Source organism: Rhinopithecus roxellana, chromosome 7 (genome assembly GCF_007565055.1).
Source record: "Rhinopithecus roxellana isolate Shanxi Qingling chromosome 7, ASM756505v1, whole genome shotgun sequence".
NCBI classification, from domain to species: Eukaryota; Metazoa; Chordata; class Mammalia; order Primates; family Cercopithecidae; genus Rhinopithecus; species Rhinopithecus roxellana.
In genome coordinates this window covers 50,006,138-50,032,572 of record NC_044555.1, presented here as the reverse complement: position 1 = coordinate 50,032,572, position 26,435 = coordinate 50,006,138, and the positions used below count along the sequence as shown (strand labels likewise).

Below are 26,435 nucleotides of genomic sequence, written 5' to 3'. Positions count from 1 at the left end.
CGTCGTCTTTAAGCACGTAACAGGAACTCAAATGTATTTGCCTGACAAGTTGTTTACGACTGGAGTTTCCCCCATTCATTCTTTAGGTTAACAACCCAAATAAATGGGGGGTACTTTTTAAGTACTTTCTACTGGAAACAGTCCAGTAGAAAGTACTTAAAAGGTACAGTCGGAGATTGTTGGATAGATAATGTTGGCAACTGTAGAGTCTAGGTGCTGGGTTTATGGGAGTTTATGCTTCTTTCAGTTCCATTTGAAATAATTTTTTAAATGTTGGAGGAAAGGTAATCAGTAGGAAAAAGAGTCAAAAAAATTGGACTAGAATTCCTGAGTACCCTTAGAGGTATGCAGAAACATAGTGCAATTTAAAATTAACTACAAATACGGGCACAGTATTAACTAAAATACAAATGAAGTAAGAAAAAACTTGAGCTTTCAAATTTGTTTTGTTCAGAGAAACCACCAAAATTTTCTTTTGCTATTCTATCACGGGTTAAACAAAATAGTCTAGAAGCATCGTGTCAGGGATAGAGTCTAGAAGCATCTATAGTCTAGAAGCATCATGTCAGGGAGGGAGGCACATTGGAAAAGCATCAGCCACTGGAACCAGACAAACCTGGACTTGAATCCCTGCTGTTACTCAGTAGCTCTGTGGTCCTGTCCAAAAGTTTAACTATTTCTTTGTCCCTAAAGGTGAAATACATATCTTGCCAGCACAGAATTTCCGGTCAGACATGGCTTTTTGAAGTCATGTTTACCTCTGCTCTCTCCCAAAACTCCATTAGAAGGACAGGAAAGAGATAGGAAGGTAAAATTATAAAGATGATGAAAGAATCCGAATGGCCATTAGATTCTCAACAGTGACAATGAAACAGTGGCTTCGAGTCTCAAAAAGTGATACTCAAGCTAAAATTCTATATATAGCCAAACTAGGAAGCTAAAATTCTATATATAGCCAAACTAGGAATCAAGCATATGGGTCGAATGAAGACATTTTCAGACTTACAAAGTCTTAGAGGTCTTGCCTCCCAGGCACCGTTTCTCAGGAAGCTAGTAGAGTCTTGTGTTCTACAAAAAGTAGACCAAGAAAGAGGGAAAAGGGGGAATCCAGAAAACAGGAGTCTAACACAGGAGGTAAAAGAAATCCCCAAGAAGGTTATATGAAATCCCAGAGCAATAGCTAGCTGTACAGCTTACTTAGAGGGCATCAAGTACCAATTGGAAAAGGAGCACCAAGGACTCCTGCAGGGATATCTCTAACAAGGATTATTCAATATTTTTTAATATATTGAGACACACTTCTGGAAGATTTGGGAATGAATCGCTGATGGGTATACACAGAAAAAGAAAATTTTTTTAAACACTGTTAACGCCAAAGACAATAAAAGTTACATAAGTAAATTCAATCGTGCATACTACATAGCTCAGCAGTGAGTATTAGGTATGAAGACTTTTGATCTAATCTATAATTGTGACAAAACTATACTGAGAATGAAGAAGTAGAAATATATGTGAAACAGAGCCTTCCTCCATGGTATGAAAGATAGATTTCTTTAAAAAATAAAAAAAAGAAGTGAACAATATAAGCATATTACTTAGAAACATGGAGGTATATACCTGAAAAACTCAAGAGTTGAAAGTGGTCACCTCTGGGCAGTGGGAATCTTGAATGGGAGGAATGGGCTGGGGCTTTTTTGTTACAAGCCCTGACTTTTTAAATTATGATCATGTGTAACTGATAAACATAAAAGTTAGAATAAAAGCACTAGCACAATGTCTGCCATAAAGTAGGACCTTGATAAAGACATTTATCTAATTGTCCCATCTCTCCACTGCTGCTGCCCCACTTCTCGCATTCAGCAATGCGTTCCTCAAGTTTCTATTCTCACCCTTCCTAACAAAGTATGACAGGAAAAAAAAAATCACGGTTTCAGTGGACACTTTTATTGTTTATTTAATGGATCATCAATTTTGTCTCCCTACCTACAAATGGAATTTCATCTTGTTTCCATGCTGAGTAGTGAAACAGTGACAAAGCTAATCATAATAGCCTACATCAAAAGAGAACTAAGCTAACACAGCTCACTTGTTTTAACAAGCAAAATATATATATGCACTCTAGAATGCACAATGTCTAGTCACTAAGAAATTCAAATGGGATCTTGAAGAATGTAGGTAAATCCAGGGTGCAGTAAAGATGAGCTGAGATGCTGTGCAACTGTTTAAGGGTTCCTGGCATTGCATCTCTTGGCCACTAGCTGAACCTTGACATGGAAGGTTTTAGCTAATGCCAAGTGGAGTTGCAGAAAATGCTAAGTTGACTTAGGGGCTGTGCACAGGAACTAAAAGGCAGGAAAGTACTAAATATTGCTGAGAGCATCCACCCCAGGAAGGACTTTACCTGTTTTTGAGAGAGCACACATACATAGACAGCATTACTATAGTGCACAGTAAGCCAGATCTCCCCCCACTTTATCTTCCCAATAACATGCCAGCTCTTTTTAGGATATATGGCCAGGAGTTGGCCAACTTTTACACTTTGGATTCCAGGTCTACTAGACCATAACTCTCAGAACAAGTTTCTATCTGTCCCTCCCCGCCTCAGCGGATGCCAGAAGCTTTATCTGAAGTTCCTCTGTACTGCCCAGCTAGTAATGACTGCTAATGAAAACACTACTTACTAACTTTCTCCACTCCATTCTACCCACCTCTCACTACACAGTCCCGCCCTTCTCCCAAACAAGTCAAAAAACAGAAGAACCTCACCTTCCAGGAGTTCCAAACTGGCACCACCCCCAGTGCTCACATGGCTGACTTTATCCTCCGTGTTCCATTTGGCACAGCAAGTGGCAGTGTCGCCACCACCTGTTGAATGAAAGCCAGGTAAAAAGGGAAGAGAGAGAAAAGAAAAGAAAAAAAATGGATTGGCACCAAAACTGTAAGGCAGTGTGCTCTCCAATCCAAAAGGTAGCTGATAAACCCCAACTCTATCTTACCAAGAGGCTCTTCTGTAAATTATCTACCTGTTTAGTTCTTAAGATTTACCCAGAATAAAGAGACACAGAAGAAGTTCTCCACTCCACCTTCCTCTGATCAGAATTCTGCCAGCTTATACTGGTAGTAGCTTTGTATAGTACCACTTACCTATGATGGTGATGCAGCCCCTAGAAGTGGCTTTCACCACCTCATCCATGAGGGCTTTGGTTCCCCGGGCAAAAGCTTCCCATTCAAATACCCCCACAGGACCATTCCACACAATCTGCTTAGCCCGAGTGACAGCCTCAGCATACTTCTTGCTGCTTTCAGGACCACAGTCCAAGCCCTGACGGGTAGAGGTGAGAGAAGATGAGCTATCAAGAAAAGCTACTTAAACACTACCTCCACCAAGAACAGAACTCAGGGCTGCACATCAAAGTTTCTTCTAGAACCAAATGGTACCCTTCAGTCTTTAAAATTATAAACCTGTTCATGCCCTTTGTACTCAAAAATTCTGCTGTATGGAAGATCAAGACTAAAAGAAAACCTCAAAAGTTATTTAATAAAGACATTCTTAGCCACACTATTTATGTTAGTGAAGACTAGATCAATGGTTCTCAACCAGGGTCAGTTCTGCCCCTTCACAATAGATAGGCATGTGGCAATGTCTAGAGATAGTGTTGTTGTTGCAACTTGGGAGGGTGCTACTGGCATCTAGTGGCCAAGGATGTTTTCAACAACCTTACAATTCAACAGTCCCCCACAAAAAAACAGATGTCAATAGTGTTGAGAATGACAGTGAACTAGATCAGTAGTACTCAAACTTTGCCACGCATGAGAATCACCAGGAGAGCTTATTCAAACACAGACTGTTGGGCCCCACCCCCAGTTCCTGATTCAGTAGGTCTGGGGTGGGGCCCAAGAACTTGCATTTTTAACAAGTTCCAAAAATGATACTGATACTGCTGGTCTTAGGAACACACTTTGAGAAACACTGAACTAAATAATACATGAATGCCTGACAAAAGAAAAATAAGCAAACTAGCACGGTAAAAACATGATACAATTTTACACAGCAATCAAAATGATATTTGGAGCACCCTAAAATCAACTATATTAGTCTTTAATATACACTTACATTTCTCCCTGATTGTAATCAATATACTTATTAATTTTTTCATATGAGAAAGTTTTCTTATATAGCTTTCTAGATAGCAACATAATCCAAAACAACCCAAACCTTGAAAGTACATGACACTATCTCCAGCACATAGTAAGTACTTAATACACATTAAACAGATAAAGAAAAAACAGATAAAACTAAAAATGGGCCGGGCACAGTGGCTCACACCTGTAATCCCAGCACTTTGGGAGACTGAAGTGGGTGGATCATGAGGTCAAGAGATCAAGATCATTCTGACCAACATGGTGCAACCCCGTCTCTACGAAAAATACAAAAATTAGCTGGGCATGGTGGTGCACACCTGTAGTCCCAGCTACTGGGGAGAGTGAGGAAGGAGAATTGCTTGAACCTGGGAGGCAGAGGTTGCAGTGAGCTGAGATCGTGCCACTGCACTCCAGCCTGGTGACACAGTGAGACTCCGTCTCAAAAAAAAAAAAAAAAAAAAAAAAGGTTTTGCAACACATTACTGAAGGCCAGAAATCCAATAGCACTGTTTTTCTCCCACAGATTCTTCCATAACGAGGGACTCACTGCAACAATCTCCTATAGAGATTGATAGAGATTGTTTTAAAATGCTTGTTGATTGGCTGATTCAATGAATGATTGATACCACAAAGTTTCTGTTCACTCACACTACCAACCCACTCAAGTGACTCACCATCCAGCCAGCAGGTATGCCAGAAGCCACAGTGGCTTGGCCAGTCTTGGCATTCTCATCAAACTTGTCAGCAGTGACAAAGTCAACAGGCAAGGTAATCTTCACACCATTCTTCTCAGCTTTGGACATTAGGTCTTTGACAATCTTGGCTCCCTCTTCATCAAACAGAGAAGTGCCAATCTACATAGGGGAGCCAAAATGATGGAAGTCAGCATCTATACTAAGAACAAGACTGCCTCACAAAGCAGAGAGGAACCAGACACAATACAGTATAAACGAACAATGCAAAGACAAAAGACTTGCCAAAATAAATAAAAATGGGAGTTTTCAGGGCTCATGTTAAAAGACTGTTCTCTTTTTACATTTATACAACCTGCTATTACCATGGAGAGCTATTTCACATCCACTTGGCATTGGTTTCCTACCTCCATGTTGTTGAGCACCTTAAGGAAGGTAAAAGCCATTCCGCCACCAATAATCATCTCATTGACTTTGTCCAGCATATTATTGATCAACTGGATCTTGTCTGCAACTTTAGCTCTAGAAGAGAAAGCAAGAATCATCACTTAAAGAACAATGGACTAGAGAAGTGATATTACATAGAACCTGAGTTTCTATTTCAAGGCACAGGAACAAAGAAAGTCTCAAAGTGACAAAAGTACTGCCTAACTTTGCTCTATGTTTCTCCAACCCAAAAACTCAATCCATTTCTAAGAAATCCTTTTAAGGTATGGCTCCAGACATCAGTACATCTTTTTAAAAATTCCTCACCCCACTTACCATCAGTACATTTTTTTTTAATTCCACCTAGAAGCTGATGGACAACAGATTTAAATCCATATTCTTTGTTTAAGTAGGGCTCAGAAGACCTACTCTTATCTAAGGAAACTATGGGTTCCAAATCTATTTTGCACACTCCCCAACACACACACACACACACACAATTCAGAGCATCAAGGTTGCTAATTGTGTCTAAGCACGATTGCTAACTGTGGGATCCTGGAGACACTCAGAATTATCCTAACCTTAGAGCAGGGATCAGACTGTATACTAAATAAATATATACTGAACAAAAATAGATATTCCAGAAGTCATACCCTATGCTCAGTTGCTGGGACATTTTTTTTCTCTGTCTTTTCAACACAAAGTCTCACTCTGTTGCCGAGGCTAAAGTGCAGTGGTACAATCATAGCTCACTGTAACCTGGAACTCCTAGGCTCAAGCAATCCTCTTGTCTCAGCCTCTCAAGGAGCTGTGACTACAGGCATACAACACTACCCCTGGATAATTTTTCTTTTTAAATTTTTTTGTAGAGACAAGATCTCACTATGTTGCCCAGGCTAGTCTCAAACTCCTGAGCTCAAGTGATCCTCCTATATTGGCCTTCCAAACTTCCACTAGGGTTACATGCCTAAGCCACCATGCCCAGCCGGGATATTTTCATTATGGCATTTATTTTTGTTGGATCACCCAATTCAACACATTTACTGGGCACCTACTCTGTGCCAAGCACTATTCTAGGTCTTTGAGAAACATCAGAGGGCAAAGGCAACAGAAAGAACCCTACCCTTTGGGAGTTTATTTTCTAGTAGATGGAAATAAGATAAACACACATTTATCTTTCATCTCTCTATGAGACAAAAAAGATCCAAACTAAAGAGAAACAAAGTAATAGCTTGCCTTCCATAAATATTCCCATATAACTAAATCCCACTTACATGGACAAATCACCTTGCGTCTGTTTCTTTCTTCATTCAATAAACAAGATAATACCTATCCGGTGAGAGACCCTATGCTAGGATTTGTGAAAAGGAGGTATGAAACAACAGTGATGTGGGTGAATGGATGGCAAGAAACTATTTACTATTTATTTCAGTTGTAAAGATTGGTTACCACCAAGAATAAAGATAGATCGTTTTAAATACACACATATATACACACACACACACGGAAGAAAGCAGTTAGAAAGGAGTTCAATTTCTTCTAAAGAATAGCTTACAGCTCGAATGCCTGTTTCTTCAACAAATCAACAAAATGAAAATAATAGGGGATTATTACAAGAGATACCTAACAGCCAAAGGCAATGCATGGACTTCATTTGAATCCTTATTCAAACAAACCAACTGTAAAAAGACACTTCTGAGATGATCAAGAACATCTGAATACAGATTGGGTATTAGATCATAGTAACAAAACTGCTAAATTTGTTAGGTATAATGTGGTGATTATTTAAAAGAAATCTGCTTATCAGTTACCAGATGTATACAGGAGTATTACAGGTTGAGGATCCCTATTCCAAAAATCTGAAATCCTCCAAGATCAAAACTATCTGAGCTCAAAGGAAATATCATTGGAACATTTCAGATTTCATATTTTCAGATTAGGATCCTCAACTAGTAAGTACCATGCAAATATTCCAAAATCCAAAAATAAATCTGAAATCCAAAACACTTATGGTCCCAAGCATTTCAGATAAGAGATACTCAAACCTACATAAGTGAAAGTATTATGATATCTAAGGCTAACTTAAAAACATTACAGGCACAAGCTCACACCTGTAATCTCAATACTTTGGGAGACCAAGGCAGTCAGATCGCCTGAGCCCAGGAGTTCGAGACCAGCCTGGGCAACATAGTGAGACCCTGTCTCTACAAAAAAAATTCAAAAACTAGCCGGGCATGGTGATGCATGCCTGTAGTCCTAGCTACTCGGGAGGTTGAGGTGGGAGGACCGCTTGAGTCCAGAAGGTCAAAGCTGCAGTGAGCTGTGATCATGTCACTGCACTTCAGCCCGGGCAGCAGAAAAAAAATAGATAGATAGGTAGATAGATAGATAGATAGATAGATAGATAGATAGATAGATAGATAGATACACACACACACACATATTTATTTCACTTGTATTCACTTTGTCAGGAATATATACATATATATGTGTGTATACATTCCTGACAAAACAGGACATAAAAGAAACAAGATTAGCAAAAATGTCAATTAATTGTTGAAACAGGGTAATGGGTACCTGGGAGTTTACTATACTATTCCCTCAACTTCTGTACATGAGTGTTTATTACAATTAACATGTTTAATAAAAAATAAGTTTTCCCAAAAACTGTTAATGGCCTAGGGAAACTACAATGCAAGAAAGGTGGCAAAAAAATCTCATATCCACTTCCCCATAACAGCTATTTCAGTCTGAACCTAAAAACCTAACTATACGGTGGCACTAGGTGGCACTCACTCCCATATTCCAGGTCTACAGAAAGTTGGAGAACAAAGCCCAGGAATATATATCTTTTTCCAAGAACAAGACACAATAACCTGTATCTACCTTAGTTATTTTTAAGACTCTGAAACTGGGCTCATAAAGCCTAGAGAGCAACTGTATTAGCCCATTTTCACAATGCTGTAAAGAACTACCTGAGACTTGGTAAGTTATAAAGAAAGGTTTAATTGACTCACAGTTCCCCATGGCTGGAGAGGCCTCAGGAAATTTACAATAATGGCGGAAGGCAAAGGGGAAGCAAGTCATCTTACATGGTGGCAAAAGAGAGGCAAGCGAGGGGGGAACTGCCAAACACTTTTAAACCATCAAATCTAGTGAGAACTCACTATCACAAGAACAGTAATGGGGGGAACCGCCCCCATGATCCAATCACCAGGTCCCTCCCACAATACATGGGGATTATAATTCGAGATGAGATTTGGCTGGAGACACAGAGCCAAACAGTATAAGCAACTATACTACGTGAAATTGACACCCAACTCCAGAGTCAATTTTCATCAGGAAAGAGTATGTTCACTCCCCTGGGGGAAAAAACTCTGCTCATAGAAGGGTAATGGGCCTCCAGCCATAAAGAGGCTGCTACCTAGATCACCACACCAAGTCACAGGAAGTTGTCTTATCCAAGCAGTGCTGGCTCTCTATCCCTGCTTTATCACCTAAAATTTATCCTCCTCTCAATCCTCAATTCTGAAATTTCTATTTTTAACTAAGCCATTAGAAAATCACAGATGGACATTTGGGTTGATTCCAAGTCTTTGCTATTGTGAATAGTGCCGCAATAAACATACGTGTGCATGTGTCTTTGTAGTAGAATAATTTATAATCCTTTGGGTATATACCCAGTAGTGGGATGGCTGGATTAAGAAAATGTGGCACATATACACCATGGAATACTATGCAGCCATAAAAAAGGATGAGTTTGCGTCCTTTGTAGGGACATGGATGCAGCTGGAAGCCATCATTCTTAGCAAACTATCACAAGAAGAGAAAACCAAACACCGCATGTTCTCACTCATAGGTGGGAACTGAACAATGAGGAAACTTGGACTCGGGAAGGGGAACATCACACATTGGGGCCTATCATGGGGAGGGGGGAGGGGGGAGGAATTGCACTGGGGAGTTATACATGATATAAATGATGACCTGATGGGTGCTGACGAGTTGATGGGTGCAGCACAACAACATGGCACAAGTATACATATGTAACAAACCTGCACGTTATGCACATGTACCCTAGAACTTAAAGTATAATAAAAAAAAAAAAAAAAGAAAATCATTATCTACTTGCTGCCTTACCCTATAGGAGAAAAAATAAAATAGGTATGTAATCTGGAGAAATTAGGTCTAAATTATATATTAAACACATATGAAGAGGTTTTCATAGTTATACCTTGCCAGGTTGTATGTATGTAAAAGGCTCACACACTTCAAAATTGCTAGATGAGCACCTATGGTGGATCTTTCCCATTCTTCCCTGCAGAACCATCTTCTATCCTTCTCTACCCTGTTGTGTCACAGGAGGCAGACCTGCATGGACTACATCAAGGAGCTTTCTTGCCCTCTGGTTTCCATTTGGGTTTCAGCCAAATTGAGGGTAGGAGGGAGCGCAGCAGCAGGAGACTGAAAGATTAGAATATTTATTGTCCTCGCTCCCCCTCCCTACCAGATCTTGTGTCCTCTGACCAAAGGCTACAGTTCCCATCAGATAGCTCTCTCCTCAACGACTGTCCTCTGAATTCTGATAACCATTTCCCTCCCTTTGTCCCTTCAGGCCTAGAGATGGTGATGCCTGTTGCTAGCCCCAAATTACTGTACTGTCCCTCTGCGGTTTCCTGAACCCTACCCACACCTCTGTATTTTATTTATTTATTTATTCATTCATTGATTCATTCACTCATTTTGAAACAGGGTCTTGCTCTGTCACCCAGGCTGGAGTGCAGTGGTGTGATCACAGTGCACTGCAGCCTCTACCTCCCAGGCTCAAGTGATCCTCCCACTTCAGCCTCTCTGGTAGCTGGGACCACAGGTGCATACCACCACCGCCCAGCTAATTTTTTTTGTAGACATGGGGTCTCACTTTGTTGCCTGGGCCCGTCTCAAACTCCTAGGCTCAAGCGATCTTCCTGCCTGGGCCCTCTCAAAGTGCTGGGATTACAGGTGTGAGCCACCATGCCCAGCCTGTAGTTCCTTTATTAAATTCTCCTCAGTTACCCAGTGTGACTGAGCTGTATGACAATAAACCACCCAAGTTATGGCCTACTACCAGGCAAACAATACTTAAAGCATGATCTTAAAGAGTTCTTCATACCCGCCCAGGATGGCCAGGAAAGGTCGCTCTGGGCTCTCCAAGGCCTTGGCAAAGTAGTTCAGCTCCTTCTTCATCAAAAATCCACCAGCCTTCTGTGGCAGATTGACTCCTACCATGGAGCTAGAAAAGATCAAAGACATTCAAATTCTAGTCAATCCCTATCATTCCTCCTAGTCCTAGAGGCCAGCTCCTTATCACTAAAATAGTTCTACTTTTGGACTGCAAGAAATCATGGTTTTCATCCCTACATTGCAACAAAAAACACTTAGGTACAAGTTAAGATTTTTAACTAATAATGCAAGGTCAAGGGGAAAGAGTAAAAAGTAATGAACTTAGGTAGAATTTAAGATACCCAGTTAACACTCTTCAGCAGGCCAAAGGGCAAATCACAGATGAGTAATTGGCCGGTTAATGATAGCAGAAGAGGATTCCTCAATTTGCTTCCTACTGACAGCATGAGAGTCTGATCTTATAACGTTCATAAAACGATAACTCTGTACAAAGTATCTAAGGTGAGAAAGAGCAACCTCTTCCTGAAACTCCACAAAAGGCTCTACAGTCACCAACATTTTTTTACTTTTATTTGCTTTTTGGATGAGAGCTACTCAACAAGAGCCACAGTGGCAGTTCCAATTAGAGAAGCTGAAAGGATTACAGTATAATACAGGACTCTCCAAAAGCAACCCAGAGCTTGGGCTACTCAAGTAAACAGGAATGCTGTTCTTAGTGTGGTAGTCAACAAGGTTCTTGGTACCTGTGGGCTCTGTGAGCAGTGCCAAAAGCATCATTGACGTAGACATCCCCTAGCTTGGAAAGTGAAGCTCGGAAAGCTTCTATTTTGGCTGGCTCGGCTTTAACCTATAGAGAAAAACAAAAACAGAAAATGTGATAGCTCCAAAGACAACTATAAAAGCGTTTCACATACCAAGAGTCCTCTTAAACATCTCTAAAGACCCTGAGTAGGTGGGACAGTGATTTTTTTACAACCAGCAGTAGGATGTGTTCTTTCTTCCAAATATTCCAGGTACTTTGGTCATTTCTACATGTTTCTACTCTCCCTTAACTTCCCTCAAATTGCAAACCTAATATTCCTGAACAATAGCTTAACCTCTAATCACATGAAGTTAACAACATCCCACTAGCCTCTCCCCAGCCTTCAGCTCAAGGTTCTGATTATCCTTCCCTCTCCTTGACTTAGTTCCTCATTTTAAACATTCTCCTTGTGATAGTATCATACTTGACTCAAGCTGCTGACTACCAAGGCTTTTCTGTGAAGTGAAAGGGGCTCTCACACATATTCCTTATAAAAGCAACAAGGGCAAGCTGGGACAGAGAAGGCAGATGGAAACATGACAACAGAAAAGGACTTCAGAAACACTTTACATTGACAAAGAGGTATTTTATGGCCTTGTCTGGAAGCTAGGCATCTGAGAACACAAGAAATATACTTCTACAAAAAGAGAGAGGAAGAAAATGTAGAAGTTAAACATAGAGCTTTGAAATGTCAGCTTGCCATCAAAGGATACCCCAAAGGGGACAGAAAGCAAGATGGGAGGATAAGCAAAACAGAGTCTCTGGCAGGAGATTAAGCAAAGATGCACAGGAAGCAAGCCAGATGAAAGGAGACATGACACAGAAGAGTACACAGCACAAAGCGGATGTTCATTTTAGTCACTGCCCACTCCTATGCTCCTATGTATCAAGGAGGTGAAGGGGACTGCCATAAAAAATGGGGCTTTTCCCTAAAGACTCAAAGAATTGCTGAGGCACTAATGCTAAAATTGAAGATTGTGGCACTCCCATAACCTCTCTAGAATAGAATAACATCTGCCACTAGTGATTGGAAGATGACACATGTAGTAATTATAACAATGCTCAAATGTAAGGAGACCTGAGTTCTATGTCCAGCTCTGACACTAATTCATTGTGTAACCTTTGGGAAGTTGTTCTTTCTGAAATTTTCCCTTCTGTCAAAAAGGCATAATAACCCCTCCATTTAAGAACTATTTAAGGAGGCCGGGGCAGTAGTTCACACCTATAATCCCAACACTTTGGGAGGCCAACATGGGAGGATCACTTAAGCCCAGGAGTTCGAGATGAGCCTGGGCAACATAGCAAGACCCCGTCTCTACCAGAAAAAAAAAAAAAGTAAAAGTCAGTTGGGCATGGTGGTATGTGCCTATAGTCCTCTCACGAGGATGAGGCAGGAAGATCACTTCAGCCCACAAGTTTGAGGGCTGCAATGAGTTAGGATCATGCCACCGCACTCCACCATGGGCAACAGAACAAGACCCTGTCTCTTTAAAAAGATATTTAAGGAAAAACGGGGTAAACTGAAAGCTCTTCATGAACAAAGGTGCCATGGAAATAAACAATATCAATCAGAACTCATTTCTCATTTACTGATCTGCAAATAACTAGAAGAAAGAGAAGGCCCTTAAAAGATCAATGTGGGCACTTTGGATAAAGGGAAAATGTTTATGTCCTCATGTCCTCACTTTGTTTTTGTGGTTTTTTTGAGACAGAGTCTTGCTCTGTTGCCCAGGCTGGAATGCAGTGGCGCAAACTCGGCTCACTGCAACCTCCACCTCCTCGGTTCAAGCAATTCTCCTGCCTCAGCCTCCCGAGTAGCTGGGATTACAGGCAATTGCCACCATGCCCAACTTTTTTGTATTTTTAGTAGAAACGGAGCTTCAGCATGTTGGGACAGGCTGGTCTTGAACTCCTGACCTCATGATCCAGCCTCCCAAAGTGCTGGAATTACAGGTGTGAGGCACCGTGCCCAGCCTCACTTTGTTTTTTTAATCCATTTTGAACTTGGGACTGACTCCTGAAATGTCAGGTATTAAAAGCCATTGGATAGTGAATGTCAAGTCAATTAACTAAAATAGTCATAGACTAGCACAGTCAGCTCATCATTTCCTAAATAAAAAGTTTTGCTTCAATTTGCCCATTGCCTCCTGCCACTTCTAAGCCCTAGAGTTCACGCATCATGAATTCCAGTTTAAAAGGACACCAAATTTTAGGTCAGCATTTGACTCCTAATACTGTAGCAAGACCATGCCAAAAGCAGGATAAGGCAAGACCAGCACCTTTGGTGCTAAAAACAGAAACTGCTTGAAAGCAGGCACTCCCAATGACCTTAAGAAATGTGAGAAGCCAAAGGAGACTGAGATACTAGACTCGGAGCATCTTGTTCTCTGAGACACTAAAGACCAGAATAGTGGAAAGTACTAAAAAATGCCTTCAGCTTCCTTTCTAGCCAATGCGCAAATTCAAAATCATCTGCAAAGAGACAGTTTTATCATTGAATATTTGAATTCCGGTTGTCAGTTCACAGTAATCTGTTTGGTGAGTTATCTAGGCTGCTTTTGCACAACATCGGCAGAGATGAGTAGTTCCAACAGAGACTATATGCAGACGGAAGTGACTGCACAACACAGAAAACCTAAAATATTAACTATCTGGCCATTTACAGAAAAAGTTTGCTGATTGAATGGGCTGAGCTCTAAAGCCCACCAACAGCACCACTGCCTCTAACTTTAATCATATGACTGCCTTTCAGAAACTAAAGTTTTTTTTTTTGAGGCTTAGTTTCTTTATGAAATAAGGTGATACCTGTACCTCTTTATCTTAAAGAGAGATTTAAAGGAACATGCTTTATACGTCTTAAGAAAATGCCTTAAATCCAAGGTGACATCATCATGACCATCATAATCACTTTCGAATACTCTTCCACGACAAAGGTGTTCACATACTTTTCAAACATATTTAAACATCACGTGAACATGAAGGAGGGCTTCTGGGACGCTGGTAATATTCTATCCCTTGACCTAGGTGGTGGTTACACAAGTGTGTTTACTTTGAGATAATCCATCAAGCTGTGTATTGTATACTTCAATAAAAGGTGTCTAAGGAAAACTAAATGAGCTTTCTCTATTCTTCAACCAGTCTCTTACAGACTCAGGCCCTCATCCCCAATAATGTCAAAATCACAGGTCCTACCTTGTTCCCAGAAGCATCTTTACCCTTCCCTTCTTCCTCCACATGAAAGCGGAGGTTCTCCAGCAGGATGACAGACTCAGCAGCTGGGTTGGCACAGGCTTTCTCCACTTCTGGGCCTACACAGTCCTTCAAGAACAGAATATCCCTGAGGAGAGGAAGAGATGAAGACACTTGAGCAGTCTGAAAGTTAAGAACCAGTAACAACGTGCTTGACAACCTCCCCCACCACAAAGTCTACCAGCACCAGAGCCTGGCACTTACTTGCCCAGCAGAGACTTGAGTTCTACAGCAACTGGCTCTAAGGAGTACTTGTCAGGCATAGGGACACCATCAGGCCGGCCTAGGTGGCTCATAAGGACTACCGACTTGGCTCCATTGTCCAAGCAGAATTTGATGCTTGGGACAGCAGCCTTAATCCTGCAACCAAAAAGAGACAACAAACAGAAGGAAGTTAGTCCTAGAAATTAGTGGGAACTACTTTACTGATAATCTCATAAAGCATAAAGTTCCTTTTCTTCTCCAAGTTCCTTCAAATCTACTTATCAGTAATTCAATGGTGGTCCTTAGGGGAAGAAGTTAAATACAATGCCAACCCTCCACCTAGGATTGTACAATCTCATTATGTATCTGCCCCTTTCACAGAAAAGAGTTAACACAGCAGGCCTGAGGCTGCTATCTACAGAAGGACCTGTTTGCAAGACTGGATCCTGGCTGGTATCTGGGAACTTGGCTTTCAAAGTTAACTGACAAGTGACAAGACCAACAAGGGCTATTCACTCTTCCTAGACTGTCTATACAAACATGGTGATTTATGCTGAACACCTGCCCCACTCTAGAAGTCTAGAATTTTTTTTTTTTTTTTTTGAGACAGGGTCTCACTGTCACCCAGCAGGCTGGAGTGGAGAGGCACAATCTCGGCTCACTGCTGCTTCAACCTCCCCGGGGGCTCAGGTGATCTTCCCACCTCAGCCTCCCAAGTCGCTGGAACTACAGGAATGTACTACCATGCCCAGCTAGTTTTTGTATTTTTTGTAGGGGTTTTGCCATGTTGTCCAGGCTGGTCTTGAACTCCTGGGCTCAAGTTATCTGCCAGCCTCAGCCTCCCAAACTGCTGGGAATATAGGCATGAGCCACCACACCCAGCCAAAGTTTAGAATTTTGGTAGTTGCTAGGCAGAGGATACCTACATGACCAGTTCCCAACAAAAATCTTGGGATCTGAGTCTCTAGCAGGATTCTCCAGGCAGAAATATTGCAGACAATTACTGCATTTTTCACAGCTGAAGAAAAACACTTGATGTGTCCCCTCATGGGAAACTGGAAGCCCATGGATTTCTCTAGACTGCCCCATGGTCTTTTCCTCTTCCTAATCTTGTCATGCATTCTTTCACTGTAATAAACTTTAGCCATGAGAACAACTCTGAATCCTAGTAAATCATCATAAGATATGTGGGTGGTCTTGGGGACCCCTGAACACACTCTTCTTATGTGACTATGGAAAATACATAAAATTCTCAAATCTTGAAACCATCAAAGGAAATTTGGGGAAAAATCAAAAACATGTAGTAACTTTTCTGCACCTATTATATTAATAGATACTAAGTCACTTTTTTATGTAGGAAAAAATAATTGCACTGTACAGAGCTTGGTTTCCATAACGTATCACATTTATTACATTACAAATTAATCAAAAAATTAACTCCCTTTAGACATTTAAAAGTTTTGTTACAAACCTGCTACTAACTTGCCATTTTGCCAGTTTATAAGAAATTAAAATTGATAAAGAAAAGCATTTATTTATTCACCAAATAGTTAATGCTTCTTTTGTGCCAGGCATCATTCCAGGTTCTGAGAATGAAACGGAAAACTTCTTTAAAAAGTCTATGTTCGGCCGGGCGCGGTGGCTCAAGCCTGTAATCCCAGCACTTTGGGAGGCCGAGACGGGCGGATCACGAGGTCAGGAGATCGAGACCATCCTGGCTAACACGGTGAAACCCCGTCTCTACTAAAAACTACAAAAAACTAGCCGGGCGACGTGGCGGCGCCTGTAGTCCCAGCTACCCGGGAGGCTGAGACAGGAGAATGGCGTGAACCCGGGAGGCGGAGCTTGCAGTGAGCTGAGATCCGGCCACTGCACTCCAGCCTGGGAGATAGAGCGAGACTCCTTCTCAAAAAAAAAAAAAAAAAAAAAAAAAAAAAAAAAGTCTATGTTCTCATGGAAGTGAAATTCTAATGGAGAGAGACAATAAACATGTACGTATGTGTGTGTACATGTAATACATCAGATGGTGAGATACAGAAAAAAACACACCATTGTTCCTCATTTTTGTCTCCCTACTTTTGAGGACAAAAATAATTGGAGAACAATGGTAGAGGAGATTTTTAGACAGGATGGCCAGGAACAGTCTGATAATATGACATCTGAGCAAAGAATGGAATGATTAAAAAAGTTATATTTCTAAAATATCTTACGCTATTAATATTTAACAGATATAAGAGATATGTGCTTGGCAAAATGACAGGCTCTATTCTGGGACCAATACCTGAAAATGTTCTGGGTCTAGACCTGCACCATCCAGTACGACAGTCATTTAGTCTGTGTGTCTGTTGAGTACTAGATATATAACTAGATCAAATTGAGATGTGCTGTAAGTATAAAAACACATGCCAGATCTTGAAGACTTAGTACCAAAAAAGTTAAATGTCCCTTTCATTTAATTAATACAATTTTGACTCACATTATATTTCTATTAGATGCCACTGGTCTACATCATTGGAAAGCACCTTGCCAATACAACCCTTCATTTAAAATTTAAAATAGGCTGAGCACAGTAGCTCACGCCTGGAATCCCAGCACTTTGAGAGGCCAAGGTGGGCAAGGTCCAGGAGTTCAAGGCCAGCGTGGGCAACATGGCAAAACCCTGTCTCTACAAAAAAAAAAAATACAAAAAAGTAGCCAGGTGTGGTGGCCCACACCTGTGGTCCCAGCTCCCTGGGAGGCTGAGATGGGAGGATCACTTGAGCCCAGGAGGCAGAGACTGTAGTGAGCCAAGATCGTGCCATTGCACTTCAGCCTGGGCAACAGAACGAGGCCCTGTCTCAAAAAAAAAAAAAAAAGAAAAAAATTAAATAAAAACCTTCTTGATGGTATCAAAATATCTCATGTAACCCATATATATATATATTCTACAAAAATTAAAAATTAAAAAGTAAAGACAAAAATAAATAAAGACCTTTTACAATCTAGTCAAAAGCAAGAGCAGTACTCTCACTTAAAATTTCTGTTTCTGAATCTAGGATCCAAGACATTGGAGCAGCTAAACTGACTGAAAATGCACTTCTGAAGTCTTTCCTGTTTGTTTTTTAGAAGCAAAAACAAACGAAAATTCTCAAAAATTGACTTTATCTGAGCCATCTGGAATGAGGGCTTGTAAAACTACACATAACCTTAATAACTACTGGTACTTTTAAAATCCTTCTCTTACATAGATCTTCATTTTGCAAGAGAAGCCAAGTAACTTTAAACTTTTATATTCTTTTTATTTTTGTGTGTTTTATAGAGATGGTGTCTCACTATGTTGGCCAGGCTGTTCTCGAACTACTGGCCTCAAGCAATCCTCCTGCCTCAGCCTTCCAAAGTGCTGGGATTACAGGTGTGAGCCACCGCACCCAGCCAACTTTTATATTCTTTAAAAATGAATACCTCTGCCAGGTGTGGTGGCTCACACCTGTGGTCCCAGCACTTTAGGAAGCCAAGACAGGAGGATCACTTGAGTCCAGGAGTTTGAGAACAGCCTAGGCAACACAGTGAGACCCCATCTCTACAAAAACATATTGTTTTAATTTAACCAGGCGTAGTGGCATGCATCTGTTGTCCCAGCTAGTCAGGAAGCTGAGGCCAAAGGATTGCTTGAGCCCAGAAGGTTAAGGCTGCAGTGAACCGTGATCACACCACTACACTCCAGTCTGGGTGACAGAGTGAGACCCTATCTGGGGTCTCAAAAAAAAAAAAAAATGAACTCCAAATTCTTCTAACTTTCAAAAAACAAAGGGAAGGGAATCACTTTCTTAAAGATTTTGCTTACATTTGTATATTCTCATAAATAAGAAAGCAGATCAGATAGTGGGTTGACAGAAAGCCAAAATCGTATGTCTCAAGTTGCTACAGTTCCATAACACAATATGAAAGGAAAAACATTTCATCCTATGTACCCACACATTTAAACCCAGCTCAAGGCTTAGCAGGGACCTTACCTCTGGTTGTTTGTTATCTGGTTGTTCTTCATAGGAACATTGAAGTCGACTCTAAAAAAGAAAGATTCAAGACCATGATCAACTTATTGTTCCATCAAAGATTAGGAGATGCACTTTTAATGAACCAGTTAAATAAGCTGGAAATTCAAATCTCATCTTAAAAATAATCAGTGGCATTAAAAGTTAAAATAGTGGTTAGTCATGGGGAGGATGGAGGGAGTGGTGACTGGGATAGGACACCAGAGGCTTTGGGGTTCTGGTAATGTTCTATCTCTTAACCTCAGTGATCATACAAACGTGCTCATTCTGTGGTAATTCTTTGAAATTGTGATTTGTGCCCTTTTGGGTATGTACTCATACTTTAAAAAGAATTTTAAAAAAATAAAACCTAACTTAAATCACAGGAACTAGCCCTGAAGATCTGGGAAGCTAAAGCCAGTTCCATCTAAAAAGATATCTGTCTGGGTCTGGCACAATAGTATCTGGGTAGCAGCTGGAGGGGTGAGGAATAATAAGGAATGCATCTTGATCCTAATTCCCTTGATACTATTTCTGGTCCTCGTGAAACTAACATGACTGGAGAAAAAAATTAACTGGAAAAATAAAACACACTAAGAGAAAATCATTCTTTTTTTTTTTTTTTTTTTTGAGACGGAGTCTCGCTCTGTCGCCTGGGCTGGAGTACAGTGGCCGGATCTCAGCTCACTGCAAGCTCCGTCTCCCGGGTTTACGCCATTCTCCTGCCTCAGCCTCCCGAGTAGCTGGGACTACAGGCGCCCACCACCTCGCCCGGCTAGTTTTTTAGTATTTTTTAGTAGAGACGGGGTTTCACCGTGTTAGCCAGGATGGTCTCGATCTCCTGACCTCGTGATCCACTCGTCTCGGCCTCCCAAAGTGCTAGGATTACAGGCTTGAGCCACCACGCCCAGCCTGAGAAAATCATTCTTTTTGGAGAAAGTCTGGGGCCTTAAGACTAGGGGTCCTTCAAGCAATACACACTAACATAAGACAGCCTCTTTCAAAAAGCCTGAGAAGAGAGGGTGGGACATGTGCCCCAGCCCACCTGACAAACAGGCAAATTAGAAGGGAAGTAATCAAGATGACACAAGATAATAATGCACTGCAGTCTCTCTTACCCAACAGATTACTGTGTTACCATTCTTAAGAACCAATTATTCTGAACTCCTTGGAACCTCAGCCTACTTCAATGTGAATGAAAACAATAATGTATAGTAGCTATTTTTAAGGTCTGTGCCTAGCATGATCATTTTTAAGTGATTTTTTTCTCATGGGGATGACAGTATCTACCTCGTAGTTATTGAGAGAATTAAGTCAGCCAGCAATTTGTAAAGTGCTAAGAAGTGTACCTGACACACAGTAAGTGCCATAAAAGTGTTAGTAGTTGTTATATGTTTCTCCAACATGTAATTCTGTGATTTGACAAGTACATCAACCACTACTAAAACAGCTAGCATCACTTGCAAAGGGACTACAGTGAAGTATGACCTAATCAGGAAGACTACTGCTATCCTTGATGATAAGCCTCCATCTTTTTCATCTGCCTTTTTAAATACCCCTTCCTCTCTAAGGCTAAGGCAATTACAAACTCCTACAGACATACTGAGAAGACCACCAATTTCCTATATCCACTAGGCCTGAACTCCAATCCACCTCACTGAAGAACAGCCTTTCCAAAGGTAGGTTGAAGAAAAATAATTCTATATTAAAACATGTTTTAAAGTCTTCAAAATTAAAGGCAGTAAGCCTCTGATGAAAGAAATACACTCTACTTTGCTTCAGGCCACTTGATTCTCTGTCTTCTTTAAATATCCTGAACAAGGTGCCTGCCAGCCTTAAAGTACATTCCAAAGAAGAGAGAGTATCCCATTACCATGGGTCATTTTGCCCCATGCAACCTCCCAGAAGGCCTATGCTCAAAAGGACTAATGGCAAAAGGATGGGCACAAGCCACTTCTTGCAGTGCTACTCTCCAACCCCCAACCCTTACAGAGAGAAATATCTTTGGGCAGAGACACCTAAGAATCTGTCTCATCTATCCTAGCTGCCATGGTGTCAGCTTACTAATGAATTAGACTTGGTTTATACTCTCTCCTCAATGCCCTCTGGATTACCTCCCCTCATCTCCTACACTCAAACAGCTCTGCTTTTACTTCTCCTCTGAGGACTCCAACACAGGAACTGCTCTTGCCTACAGATTCTACTTGTTCCATTTTACATAAAATATGCACAATTTCCTTTTTTTTTTTTTTTTTTTTTGTTTCCTTATAACACTCCTGAGCTTTACTTCAGGCACAAAGTCAGTTATTACTACATATCCATCAGAACGAAGAATAACTAAAATAAAAAATAATAGCACCACCAAGTGCTGGTAATGATGCAGAGAAACTCATTATTCACATACTGCTGGTAGAAATATAAAATGCTGCAGCCACCTTGGAAAACAGTCTGGGGATGATACCTCAAAAGGATGTGGCCCAGCAATTCCACTCCTAGGTGTTTACCCATGAAAAATGACCATACCAAGACTTGTATACAAATGTTCACAGCTTTATCTGTAATAGCCCCAAATCAGAAACAACCCTAATACCTTTCAATGATAGTTAAAGAAACTATGATACATCCATACCATGGAATACTACTCAAGAATACACAGGAATGAACTTTTGATACATGTGACAATGTGGATAAATTTTGAGGACATTATGCTAAGTGAAAAAAGTTAATCCCAAAAGGTTATACACCACGTGATTCTAACTGTATAGTATTTTTGAAGTGACAAAATTTTAGAAACAGTGGACAGATCAGTAGTTACCAGGAGTTAGGAAACAGGGTGGTTATTATTATAAAGGGGTAGCAAGAAGGAGATCTTGGTGGTGATTGAATGAATAGTTCTGTATCTTGATTGTGGTGGTGGTTACACAAATCTATGCATGTAAAAATGGCATAGAACCACACACAAGTGCAATTTCCTACTTTTGATATTATACTATAATTAGGTAAGATGCATTAATTAGGGGAAAATGGGTGAACACAAGACCTCTCTAACTTTGTAACCGCCCATGAATCTTTAATTATTTCAAAATAAAACATTAAAAAATATACTGGTTTAGCTGGAATAAGAATATCAAGTCTCTATCCCCTGAAATCTCAGGTCCCAGGTCCAGTTCCATTAAAAACTCTCAAAGGAACCATGTCCATCAATGCTTCACTGCCCCACATGGAAAACTGGGATATTGTGAGTGTCTTAGAGACTTTTTCTCTGCTCTCAATTTTTTCCTGTTTCTCTTCCCACTACATCAAAGCAGTTTCTTTACAAGTTACAACAGGTTGGAGAAAACCAGTGAGGTTTAAAAAAACAGGCAGGAGCAAGCAAAAAGGAAGTGCAAGCAAAGGATGACTGGCAACCTATGAGAGAAAGAAAGGAAATTACCACAAAAATAAGCAGAAGTGTATTCAAAGAGGCTGTAAAGTCAACTGGGAGTCCTAAAAAACTAAGATGGAACCTGGTAATTAACAAGTCAGAGGTTTCTGGCTACCCCATTTTCCCTCAACAAATCAATTTCCCTTGGCAATCCAAACCAGCGGACCAGAAGAGTCAGCAAATACCAGAGTTCACTTCTGCAGGACAAAGACGACAAACGAGGCAGCCACTACTCAGGAAGCCCCACTCCGGAAACACTGCCAGCAACCACCACGTTGAAACAAAAAAGAATTGAGCTGACACCACATGGCTGCCTAAGCACCTCCAAAAAAGTAGGCCTACAACGAAACTCTCTGTTCACAAGAAATACATTAATAATCAGGGAACGATGTCCTCAGCCTAAATAAGAAGGTATCCAGATTACAGGAGAAAGCTCTATTACAGGAGAAAGGTCTATTTCAACGTATCCTTGGTCATTGTCTCGAATATCTAGCTGATATTGTCTCGAATATCTAGCTGATCTAGAGGATCTAGCTGATAGCCAAGGAGACCTAAATTGTACTCCCAGCTCTGCCACCAACTTGGTAGTTCAGTAACCCTGAACAGGTCATTTTCCATCGGCAAAACATGACTAGCCAATCATTTCATGGCTTTGGATTGGTGTGTGCTAAATGAAACTTTATTAGGTCCAGAGGGAGAAAAGTTAAGCAGCTCCTACAATCCCACCCCCAGCTAGCTTCTTCAAGCCAGTTTCCCTACAGAGAGAGGAAATAAAGCCCAAGACTGCAATTATAGGAAGGTTATCCGCATGATGTCCCACTCTTTGTCTTTTAGTTGGTCCATGCATCTGGAAGAATCAGCCTCGAACACAGGGGAGATGCAAGGAACTAATTAAAACCTAAAAGCTAGTTGCATGCCAATGTCCACCTGTCCTGTTTTTTACAGGGTCTATCCCCTTTTATTAGGATTATATGAGGGCCAGAAAGGGCACTCTTCTAGTACTAACATGGCTGTGATTCCTACTTTGTCCAGATTACAAAGGCCTATGCCATTTGGGGAAATGTGGAAACCAGGTATTTTTCATAGACGTAAATTATTGGGTTATTCTATCTCCACAGCAGGGCAGAGGTTACCTGCAAAGTAATATTGACCAAAGTGAAATTAGAGAGAAGGGGAGAGCTACACGTACTTTTAGAGTACCCATACACTTCCCTAACTCAAACGTGTCCTCATATGTTTAAAGTTAAAGGGAGATCTCCTACTGACTTATCTGTCTGTTAATATCCAACACAAGCCCTCACTTGAACCAGCCCAAATTGGAAAAGGGGCTAGATTACACCAGCCACATGCCTACCCATCAATCAACCACTTCCCAAAAAGGTCAAGGTTGCAAAATGCTATCAACAGAAACCTTTATGAACCCTCAAAAACACCACTCTTGGATCCTGTTAAGGTATATGAACAGTCAAGTCCATCAGTTACATACCGACTCATCCTCCTGCACCTTGCTCCTGGCATGCACAAATACACCGCACGTGACAAAAAGGATAAAGGTAAAAGCTCCACACTATACCAACAATTCTGGCAGATAAGAGAGAAGCCGTGTTGGCAAGTGACCAGAGATCCACATGCGCAGAGTAAGAGACCCAAAGTGCACAAGGAACCTTCTCCCACTTTTAAAATTCTGATTTTCTAGCCACACGTGGGGATGAGGTTGGAGGCCAGCAAGTATGAGCAGCCACACCCTGCTCTACCATTACCTAGTATGTCACAATCCTGATGCAAATCCTGTGCCCAAGAGTCCAACGATACCACGCTGCAGGGCAGCAGAGGCCTGTTACATAAGCTCTGCAGGGCCTCCTCCGGTGCGCCCCGCCCTACCCTCCCACCCCAATTCTTTAGTGGTAGGGGACTGGGGGGTCTACTCCTGAACAGTTAAATCAACATCCTCTTGGAAAGATACCCTTTTGTGCAGGGACCTGTGAGATGTGGGCCGTTTCTCATTTGTCTGCGACGATCTAGGAGCGTGGGGGAAGGGAAATGAACAAGATGACCTTTCAAGGTCCCTTCCTTGAAGCCTAGAGATTTGTAGGATAAGCATTAAGTCTCATCTAGCCGACTGGGAGGTGGAGGCAACGGAACTGCATTTCACCAATAGGAAAAAGGACAAAATGGGTCCCAGCAGCAATCTCAGCCCTTCCTTAGTCGGACCCATCCCCGAAGGGGGTTTCGGCTGCTTTCTGGGCTGCAGAAAATGCGGCTAGAAACCACCAAACCCCTGAGCAGCCTCGCCCTCCAAGCCTAGGACCCGTGGGGCCCAGCCAAAAGCTAAAAGCGACGTAGAGCAGACGAGAGAACAAGTCGGCTCAGGCCAAAGAGGTTTGCGACAGAGCACAGAGGCCACACGGGCAAACGTGCGGAATTACCTCATAACGACCCGCTTCCCTTTAACATCCAGCTTGTCCAGCGTCAGCTTGTTAGAAAGCGACATTTTGGAAATACAGCTGGGAAGAGAGGTCGGTGATTCGGACAACCCGGGAGCCTGCTGCAGACTTGCGCTCGGGAAGAGAAGAATGCCGAACACCACGCGGGCAGGAACAGGGGCTGCACTGCCGCCCCACACCCCGCCTTCCGCACCGCCCCTTCCCGGCCGCTGCTCCCGGCGCGCCGTGCTGAGCAGCCGCTATTGGCCACGGCCCATCGCGGTCGGCGCGCTGCCATTGCTCCCTGTCGCTGTCCGTCTGCGAAGGTACTCGTGAGACGTGCGGCTTGCGTTTGTCACGTCCGGCACGCCGCGAACCGCAAGGAACCTTCCCGACTTAGGGGCGGAGCGGGAAGCATCGCGGGGCGCGGGGGCCCACAAGTGAAGCGGCGAAGATCCGGATGACGCTACGAACGGACGTGAAGAATGCGCGAGACCCAAGGTCGGCGCCGCTGCGTTTCCCGGAAGCGCGCCCAGAGCAGCCGCAGCCCAGTGTAAGCCCAGGACTGCCTTGGAAAAGGCTCCACCCCCTATCCCATGGAATTCGCAGCTGCCCTACCAGGATCAATGCAAATGCCACCTCCTTTTAGAAAATCCTGGTTTCCCAGCTCCCTTCATGGAATTCTGCTACTTAAGTCTTACTTAATAAGAGACCTCTCATAAGTTGGAAAAGGCCCAGGTCCACTCTGGCCCCCACCTTTTTAAAAATAAAAATGCAATGTAATTTTTTTGGTTATGGCATGATGGATGCTAATGGCAAACACATATGGCATTTTTCGTGTATTAACCAAAGCTCACAAAACGCAGAAGTGACTACTTTCATCCTCATTAGGCAAATGAAGTAGCTGATGCACAGAGAAGTTTAGTGGGCCAGGCGCTGTGGCTCACGCCTTTAATCCCGGCGCTTTGGGAGGACAAGGCTGGCGGATTCCTCGAGCCAGGTGGTTCGAGACCAGCCTGAGCAACATAGCGAAAGCCCATCTCTACTAAAAATACAAAAAAAAAAAAAAAAAAAAAACCCAGTCTGAGCAACATGGCAAAACCACATCTCTACCAAAATAAAAAAATTTAGCTAGACGTGGTGGCGGGCACCTGTAGTCTTGTTACCCGTGGGGGTGTCCAAATTCTTGGCGTCTTGAACTAAGAACTGGACAAAATGCACAAAGCAAGGAATGAATTAAGCAATAAAAGCAGAGATGTATTGAAAACGAAAGTGTAACCACCCAATGGGTTCACTTCGTCCGCTGCCTAGACAGAGCTGATTTATCAAGACAGGGAAATTGCAATGGCGAAAGAGTAATTCACGCAGAGCCGTTGTGCGGAAGACCAGAGTTTTATTATAACTCAAATCAGTCTCCCTGAGCATTCCGGAATCAGAGTTTTTAAGGATAATTTGGCGGGTATGGGTTGAGAAAGTGGGGAGTGCTAATTGGTCGGGATGAAGATGAAATAACAGGAGGTCGAAGTGAATTCTTGCAGAAGTGAGTTCTTCCTGGGTGGGATCGTGAAGCTAGTTGAGCCAGATTATCAGTCTGGGTGGTGTCTTCTGCTGCATGAGAATGCAGGGGCTGCAAAACATCTCAAGCACTGATCTTAGGTTTTGCAATGGTGATATTATTCCCAGGAGCAATTTGGGGAGGTTCAGACTTTTGCAGCCGGAGGCTGCATGGTCCCTAAACCGTAATTTCTAATCTGGTCCCCGCCAAGAAGGGGAAAGGGCTATTATCAATTTTTTCTCAGAGTTTACACTATAAATTCCTTCCCAAGGCTAGTTTGGCCTATACCCAGGAATGAACAAAGACATTTTAGAAGTTAGAAGGAAGATAAGGTAGGTTAGGTCTGA

General features: G+C 42.0%; 1 protein-coding gene across 1 annotated transcript; it reads right to left on the bottom strand.

Annotated features, from left to right (window-relative positions):
• Positions 1-1,388: 1,388 nt before the first annotated feature.
• Positions 1,389-24,617, bottom strand: PGK1 (phosphoglycerate kinase 1). Its single transcript, XM_030933786.1, has 11 exons — positions 24,537-24,617; positions 18,669-18,719; positions 14,677-14,832; positions 14,416-14,560; positions 11,165-11,268; positions 10,411-10,530; positions 5,243-5,357; positions 4,818-4,997; positions 3,145-3,322; positions 2,767-2,865; positions 1,389-2,401 (listed from the first exon to the last, which is right to left on the bottom strand). The coding sequence occupies exons 1-11, from the start codon at positions 24,599-24,601 to the stop codon at positions 2,361-2,363; spliced, it is 1,254 nt and encodes a 417-aa protein (XP_030789646.1). The 5' UTR covers positions 24,602-24,617; the 3' UTR covers positions 1,389-2,360.
• Between the last annotated feature and the right edge of the window lie 1,818 nt (positions 24,618-26,435).